The sequence below is a fragment of the Saccopteryx bilineata genome, chromosome 2 (genome assembly GCF_036850765.1).
Source record: "Saccopteryx bilineata isolate mSacBil1 chromosome 2, mSacBil1_pri_phased_curated, whole genome shotgun sequence".
Taxonomy (NCBI): domain Eukaryota; kingdom Metazoa; phylum Chordata; class Mammalia; order Chiroptera; family Emballonuridae; genus Saccopteryx; species Saccopteryx bilineata.
Genome location: NC_089491.1, coordinates 229368272 through 229376922, shown reverse-complemented (window position 1 = coordinate 229376922; position 8651 = coordinate 229368272). Strand labels below are relative to the sequence as shown.

The 8651-nt window shown below is 45.3% G+C and overlaps 1 protein-coding gene across 1 annotated transcript; it reads right to left on the bottom strand.

The window, feature by feature from the left end:
• Nucleotides 1–222: 222 nt before the first annotated feature.
• Nucleotides 223–8373, bottom strand: ATP5PO (ATP synthase peripheral stalk subunit OSCP). The gene is made up of 7 exons (XM_066259454.1): nt 8258–8373; nt 7083–7133; nt 6047–6157; nt 3593–3722; nt 2759–2871; nt 696–782; nt 223–403 (listed from the first exon to the last, which is right to left on the bottom strand). Exons 1-7 carry the CDS (start codon nt 8291–8293, stop codon nt 290–292), a joined length of 642 nt encoding a protein of 213 aa, XP_066115551.1. The 5' UTR covers nt 8294–8373; the 3' UTR covers nt 223–289.
• Nucleotides 8374–8651: the final 278 nt, after the last annotated feature.

Genomic DNA, 8651 nt, shown 5'->3' with positions numbered 1-8651 from the left:
TGAGGCGAGACATTGAGGACTTAATAATGCCTTGCATAAAATGAGGCCTCATTAAATGCTCTTTTTCCTAATGGACATGAGCTTCCATAAGTACCTAAGAATAATCTATACATACCAGGTTCTCTAGCCAAAGGGCCCTGAACCTTAAAACTCGTGAGCTACTGAAAGAAAGAAAAAAATAAGACTCCTTGCATTTCTACTCTAAGATAGAAACATGGTATGTTCTCTTCAGGAAGCATTTTATTGTTGCTACAAGTTTAGGAATTCTCACTGACAAAAACATTAACTCTCAGAAAGCCTCCCGCATGAGCACACTCAGCTTCTGAATCTTGGTCTTTGCAGACATATCAACATACTTCTCTCCAATGCGGACAATCATCCCACCCATGATCGATGGGTCAGTCTGGGGAGAGAAGGGGTTGGAAATGTGAGAACACATGGACATTTCACCAATCAAATGGAAAAACAAAAAGTGCTTTGAAAAGTCTACTAGCTACATAAATTTGAGACGTAATTATATCTAGTAAAAAGGGCCAAAGTCAAATTGTGAATGGAATCAGTAATCATTTAAACCGAAAATATAAAATGTCCACTGTAGACAAATTAGTATATAATCAGATCTAATTTTTCACCACCTATAGCCAATTTAAGTGTCAACTAACCTGAGGAAACATACCACATAATTAAAAACCTACCTTAACTTCCAATTTCAGTATTTGGTTTTTACTTAGGAAGCTGTTCAGGACTGTTTTTAATTCAGAAAGAGTGGCATCATCTAAAGGCTAAAAAAAAAAGGACAAAACCATCTTTTAAGTTTAAATAAAGCAAAACAGAACCTTGCCATTGTAAAGGGAAAAACACCCCAGCACGCACCACCAGGGCAGGTCTTGTGATTCCTGTGTCACTGTTTGGGGACCCACCTGGACTTGCAGTGCTGGTGTTCAGGGAGTATGGAAGGCCTGGCGCACAAAGACACCAGGGAGTTTGCAGTGGGCGGCTCACTGCCCATGAACACTCCGTCTGCTCATAGCACTAGCAGCACGGTGAGAGTGAGAATGAGAAACAGTCCTCAGGTGGGTGAGGCCTGAGCACGCAGGCCTCCCTACGTGCGGCCCCTGTGGGCACAGCACGACCTACTGCTTCCCTGGATAAAGAGCTACAGAATAAGCTCTAAGACCCATGGTTGGTATGAGCTCCGGCATGACACTCCACTCCAACTCCTCTCCGGGGATGCTGGGCAGCTGGCTGGCTCTGGGACCTGTGTGTATAGAGCACACACGCAGCACCCGATGCCTATCCCAGCTCTCACTGCTGGTTACGTGAGCACGGGACATCTGCTGAAGGGAAGGCCTTTTACCTGTCACAAATCCCACCCACTCATCCTAGAGTACAAAGGTAGCAAAAAACTTTCCTATCTTTGCAGAAACCTATCAGTATTGTTTGGGGGGTGGGGTGGTGAAATTTATCAGTTCAATTGAAACATTCCTTGCTGAAACTCGGAGGTCAGAGGTCCCTATATGCCCACCGTCCCTTTGGACATGTATGGAGTCAGTCACCTGTCGGTCCAGCCTTTTGCACCCACCATGTCCTTTAAACTGGACAAGCCTGGGAGGCTAGCAGCTACTATTCCCACTTCATGTGTGTGAGAACTGAGGTTCAGAGTGGTTGAGAAACCCACCCAAGGTCCCACCAGAAAATGAGGACTAGCACCAATATTTGAAATCAGTCTCTTTCTAAAAGTCTATGCCCTTAGTCACTAATTAAGGTATAAATTTCTTTTTAAAGTGGAAACTCATTTACCAAGGAGATTCAACATCAAAAGTATTAGTATTCATTGGTTCTAAGAAACTTTTATAAAAATAAACATTCCTTAAAAACCTCATGTGGTTGCATCACTGAAGAGTGGCCTGTCCCATGCTCAGCGAGGGGCCAATGTGGCTGTCTGAGCTGTGACAACTCTCCACAAGGTGCGTGCTGCGCTCTCCCTGAGACTGCTCCTTGGGAGACGCTGAGCAGCTGGATGAGGTCGTGCGCCAGATCCTGAATGAGCCTACCGCACTCCACTGAGAATTAAGCCTCAAGGGTGCCTTTCCTACACTGACTGAACTGCAGGAGGGAATATATATTTAAGAGAAAAGAAAATTATCTCTGGGGAGTGAATGTAGCCTAAGGAACATGCACTGCTCAGAGAGGTCTGTGTTCAAATTCTTGCTTCTCTTTTGTGACCCAGGACAAGCAAGTTAATTTCTCTGGGCCTGTTTCCTCACCTGTAATATGTAGGTAATTATATTCCTATTCCGCATGGACCTGTGACATTGAATAATAAATTATTGAGTTCCCTGCACATGGTAGGCTTCAGTAAACAGGAGCTATTACTACAGCCTCCCTATCATGTCAGCACGATCAAAGGGCCTGTATACTGTGCTTTCCCATCCACCGTCACCAAAACTGGAAACTTTAGTTCCAGTAAACTAACAGGACAACTCAGACCTGTAGTGGAGCATAAGCTACCATTTCCTAATGCCTTTTAACCCAGTCTACAGTCCCTATGAATAATCACTGGTGAGGGAGGCACTCAGGACACATGCTGACCCTGCCAAAGCAGAGGGTCACACAGGATGGTAGGATGACGTGTCCCCCTAGAGGACACATCACCTTCCCCAATTTTTTTACTTAGCCTGTGTTTATTTTTTTTTGTTTTGCAAAATGTGATGCATGAAATGCCAAGGCGGATGTAGCGGCCCCGCCCCTCACTTACAGATGCTGTGGTCACTGTGCAGGGCACTTCTCCACGGTGGACACTCATTATCGTAGAAAAGGCAGAAATGACGCCAGGGGTGTTGGTCAAGCGACCATTTTCAGCAAGCAAATCTGGGAAAGTGAAGGTGTTTCAGTCACAGGGAACTCATTTAAAATGGGTTGAGAGGTACAGTTTCACCTCCAAAGCAAACCTAGATTTGTGGCCTTAAAATATTACATTTAATGTTCTTTAAGAATGTGAACCGAAGATGCAATTGTTATTCAATGTTTTTTCTTTAAAAGACTACACCAATAAGCATTTAAATTAGTAAGGGGGTGTGCCTTACATGGATCTGCAACAGATATTTTTATCACAGCTTGCAACCTGTGATAAAAATTTTCATATTTATGTCACAGATCCCAGTGTTTGGCTAGAACCCCTCAAATGAACACTGTCTATATTTAAAAATGATGCCATGAATACACTTGCTTTGGAACTTGTATTCTGGGTTGACCATGGGATCTGAGGAGCAGTCCATGTACCAAAAAATGCAAATGTCTTCAAGGACAGAGGCACAGCCAGGCTACCAAGCGTTCTGTTGGTATGAATCTCACTGGTGGCCCCACAGGCTGAAACCTTGACGTGACATGAGACACTCTTCAATCTTAGTATCTTTACACAGTGCCCCTCAAACTCTAATGCACAAGCCACCCACCTCGGGAGTCAGTGAGGATGCAGGTGGGGCCTGAGGCCCCCTGCTGAAGGCAGGTGATGCCTGTGCTCCTGGCGTAGGGACCATGTTTCCAGCGGGAACACTTTCAGAGACGTCAGTGAAAAAGCGCTCCTACTTACTGATCAGGTTGGACGTGAGGGGAGAAAACTTCTCCTTTGCAGTCATATCATTCAGGCTTTTCACTTTAATGGAGCGCTTCACATAGGGATTCATAATGGAAGAGGCCAACTTGGGTTCCTTCAGGAGTTGCTAAAAGTGCCAAAAATAACTTCTTCAACTCTCTAGAGCACAAGTGTTCCTAGCTGCCACACACAAGCTTGCTCATGAACCATGCATTCATGAGTTAAATCAGCATTCTCAAAGCACACAGATCATTCACAATCAAATAATTTGCTCTGCCTTTAAGAATACACTGCACCATGGTTTTACAGAAGATACAGTATTTCTTGAAAAAAATTTATAGACACTTTATGAAATTTCTTCAATTTTTGCTTTTCAAGACAGTGTAAAAAAGCAAGCAGCCCAAAGATCCAATTCATTATGTATTTTAATGTATTTAATATGGGTGATTCCCTGGTTTTTCATGTCCTAAGAGGATACTAGTGAGGCCAAACTCAAGTGCAGACCTAAAAGGCACCATTCCCCTGGATGGGCCTCCCCGTCTTCGATCCTGATTCTCGTTGCCTCTTCCAGAGCATGGGAGAGCCACCCAGCCCAGGACCCTGGTGTCCCTGAGCACCTCTGTGCCTTCATTGGTCTGGGGGGGGGGGGAACAGACGAGATGGGTGCAGGCATCATGAGAGAAACCACTTCATCTCCACTTTCTTAAACCACAAATGTCTGGATTCAGTCACTAATGGCTCTTCCACTCTTGGTCACACACCCTCTACATGCCTTTCAGTTCCTGTGTTAACCCCTCTCCCAGGCTCCCAGCCTAAACCTGTCTCCCATCTACTGCTATCTAACGCCAAAGCTGCAACCTGAGTGGCCCCAGAGAAGCAACATGTTTGCAGGGAAACTGCTGGCCTGTCCCAGCTGGAAGCACCGAGTATGGGCTGTCCAGTGACGGTCAGGGACGCCTGGAGAGCATTGTACTTTCCTCTCAGTGCCAGCACAGCGCTCATTTCCAGAGTCCAGGCAACCGCCTCCTTTCTATGTCTCCTTTCCACTCATTTCCAGTCTCAGTCAAACCCCACCCCAATGTCCACAACCCAGGTCCTTCTCTCCATCATGAACCCCACTCTTCAGGTGTGAGATGGGAATAAAAGACTAGTGGGCAACAACCATAGCTTCCACAAATGTGACATGGTGTCTGCTCGCTGCCGCCCACCACGAGTCTCCCACAGTCAGGTGTTAGCCCTCTGAGGACTGTGAAGGTCGATCACACCAACACACACCACAAGCATTATCTACACCAGCGATTTCCACTTGGTGTGCCATGTCAGCCACGCTAGGGCGCCGCAAGAATTTTTAAAGCATGCAATACCTGACTATTTAGTCAGCGGCACTGACCTCTTTCCCCTAAGACTGTCAAATAAAAAAATGATAGCAGCTAATACAACAATAGCCGTCCAGTGTGAATGAATCAAAATTATATCTATGTTTTGGTCACATTAGCAGAAAATATATTTCTTGGTGTGCTGGTTTTAGATAACAAAGGTTGAAATTGCTGATCTGTAACAACTAGCCTTTGAGGTTTCCTCCAGTTTTAAGATTAAAAAAAAAAATCTGTGGATTAAAAATTGTAAGAACCTTTAAACAAAACAAAAAGAACAAAACTTCCCCTGCAGGTTGTGCCCTCAAAGGCATCTCCCTGTCCTCTACACCGAGTTTACTCCCTGCAGCGGAGCCAGAGTGAGGGTGGGTGTTTGGGGAGGGAAGAAGGGAAATGTGTGGGACTAACTAGGAAATCCAGAGAAGTCACCGCAGAGATTCCCCTAGTTACATCACAGCGAAGGCTTTTGTTGGCTTGGTTCATTTACTCTTTTTTTCACGTTACAAAAAGAAAAATCCTCCCCCTGGGCCTCCGGTCTTTTCTGTCAGTGCTGCTGCCAGTGTGGAACGCGCACACCTTCACTAATGCTGTCGCCCAGCACGCTCTGCTCAGTCATGTCCCCTCACATCTTGGGAATAAAATAGTAATTAAAACCAAGAAAAGGGTTCAGAAAGAAAATAAATCAATCCCCAGCAACACAAAATCATAACACAGTCTAAAGACTATTTTGGAAATACCTGGAATATAAGCATAGATTTTCAAAGGTGTCTTTTTAATTCTCTTTTGAAACGGCACTGTTTCTTTTATTTCCAACTCATATTTCTATTTCTTCTCTTAGCCTAAACCTTGGTTCCCAATATTAATATCCTTATGTGTATCTGTACCTATGATACAATAGATTCAGAATAATAATATGTGGTATTATCACTTGCAACATGATTATAGAAAATAGGTTTTTATTTTTTATTTTTCTGCACTTCCTCTCTGAGGACATACTCATTAGGGAAGCATAATCAAACAACTGAAGGAAAAACACACAATGGGAACTTAGTAAGTAGTGAGCAGGAAATCTACTTACTGCTACTCGCAACAGTTCCTTTTCTACCTGCTCCAGTTTATTCTGTTTGGAGGCAGCAGAATACAGGGCAGTAGCATAGCGACCTTCGATACCATATATCTGAACAGGTGGCTTTAAAAAATGGGTGGGGGAAGGCAGAAAGGGAAAATCAGTTAAGATCATATTATACTGTCAACAAGATTAAATACTTAATAGTTTTAAAAACCAATCTTATAGCACAAAACAGTTTACATCATCAGAGAAGCTATCTTGAATGGCAATTCTCAAATTAGAAGTATTTCCTTGGCCACGCCACTCAACCTTTGAGCTTCCAACTCATCTTATAATGAGGGTCTTAGGAAACAGTGGCTAATGTTCCTTTCAGCTTAACTATATTTAATTCAATTACACTAATTTCTAGATGAATTTATGCTTCCTTTAAATGCACTACTATTCAGTTTCAAGAATGGGAAGTTTTTAACACCGATAAAAGGCAGTTCTGAACATTTTAAAGCTGTGAAAACAGGCATTTATGAAACACACAAAAGCACACTTCACACATCTCACAGACTACTATCAACGTCTCTTGGATTTTCAACATTCAGGTCAGTGGAGGCCTTTAGCAGTTTGCCTGATGCTTGACTTACCTGTCACAATAAACTGTTGGCCTTTTTTGCACACTGCCACGAGTGTGACCCCACAGTGGTGCTGTGGGCTGTAGGGGACAGCTCAGGCTTTGAATGAGATTCAGTTGCAGTTAGGACCCAGCTGAGAAACCTTGGACAAGTCTTCCTAGAGTCCGTTTCATTTTGTAAAATGCGAAGACAGCTACTTCCCATCACTGTTCTGGCACTTTAAGGAATTCTACTAAAGGTTATGTATGGCCCTGTCGCACAGCAGGCACCAACATTATTCATTCCCTGGCTTCACACACACGTCATGTTTTAGGAACCACAATTGTAAAGAAAGGTTTAGGCAGGGACTTTACAAAAGTCCAAGCCTTAACGGTACTGTGCCTTGCCTCTGCTTTACAATTACGAAAGATAAGCTGACCTACCCGCACAAGCTTGGCAAACGGCCTGGCCACCGATGTGCTGAAGCATCGTACCTTTAAAATGAAAGAAAGCAGGCAAACTGAGATAATGCAAGGGATTTCTGCATGTAAGCCAGTAAGAAACTACAACAGGACTTTTGCATGGTTAGTTTCTTATGTTTCTTTGTGTCATCACACAGATTACATGAGGGTGAGCTGCTCTTTATTGGGAGTCAATTTGTCAATTTCCCTGCTGAGCATCATCCAAAATTGCTTGGGAAATTGCCTTCCCTCTGACCTCCCAGTGTGCTGGGACACACTGAGTCTGGAGCTCCTGTATAAAGAGAAAATACTGATTCCCATGAAATACATATTTCAAGAAATTTATAAAGATTTTTAGCATTTATATCACCACCCGTGAGCAGGATTTTAATGAAAAAGGGGAAGGTTCCAGTCATGATTTGCAAGAGGTGCACCTTGTAAGAATCCAAATGCTATCTGAAAATAAAGACCAGCCCTTGAGTCTGGCGTGAAAGCAGACTCTGATTCTGAGAGGTGATCCCTCGTCCATCGAGGGACAGACAGCGTCAGAATCCGTTCTTGAAAAGCACTTGCAGGGGCACAGGTCACCCTCAGGTGACTCCAGCTCCGCAGTGTCCCACCACGAAACTGGCTGTGCGGCCTAACAGACTCTGTGACACTATGGAAATTCGCCGAGCTGTCAGAGGTCACGCATGTAAAGCACCTGTGGACACGCAGTATAAAGGGCACCAATTTCCTCTCCATCTCCCGTGTGGCTCCTTGGAACCAGGCCTCTGCTCCACCCCTCACAGGCTGAGCAACCAAGGACGAAGCAAACGTTTCTGTGTCACCGTCTTCATGAAAACGGGAGCTAGGCTTGATCACCCCTCCTCAGCATTACTGTAACCCCTGACCTGTCTGACCACAACCCACGAGCGGGGCGATCCGGGGCAGGCTGTGTCCTTGGCTGACAGTCCTTGGCCCTTAAACCGGCTGCTCCCCGGAGCCGTGCTCAGAAGACGCCAAAGTCAGGCCTCGCGCCCTTGCCCGCCGCGCCCGGAGTGTGGGTGCGGGGCCACACTCCCCCTCCTGTGGCCTCGCACCGTGGCTCTAGGGGTCTAATACGGTCACCCCGGCACGGATCCTCCCGCTGGCTTTCAGGACCTCCACTGCCTCACCTGCCAGGAGAGGCCGGACACTGCTGGGGTGGCCATCTTAGCCCGGGAGCCTGTAGGTCAAATCCGAGTTGGGAGAGAGACGCGAGGGCGCATGCGTGCGTCAGCGTAGCCGCTGGCCCCCCCTGGGAAATGTAGGCATAGTTAGTCAGGCCGCATGCTCACGGACCTCCCTCTGGCTGGGAATTGTAGTCCTTAGAAGTGGTGGTAACCTGCACGGCTGGGGGTGGGGCTGGTGGGCTCAGCCCTTGAAAATGAAATCCACATGTAACTCTGTGAAATGTTTTTCTTGTCCCTAGTTTAAAATATCCATTTAGATAAATACGGTGGCATTTGTTCCCAGTCACATTCATCACTAGCATCATTAGCATATTTACCTCTGCTTCTAACCTAAAGT

Coding starts and splice junctions, on each gene's coding strand:
- ATP5PO (XM_066259454.1), bottom strand. CDS start 8,293: ATGGCCACCCCAGCAGTGTCCGGCCTCTCCTGGCAG. Junction 6,158..7,082: donor CGTTTGCCAAGCTTGTGCGG/GTAGGTCAGCTT, acceptor CATTTTTTAAAG/CCACCTGTTCAGATATATGG. Junction 2,872..3,592: donor CCTCACGTCCAACCTGATCA/GTAAGTAGGAGC, acceptor TCACTTTCCCAG/ATTTGCTTGCTGAAAATGGT.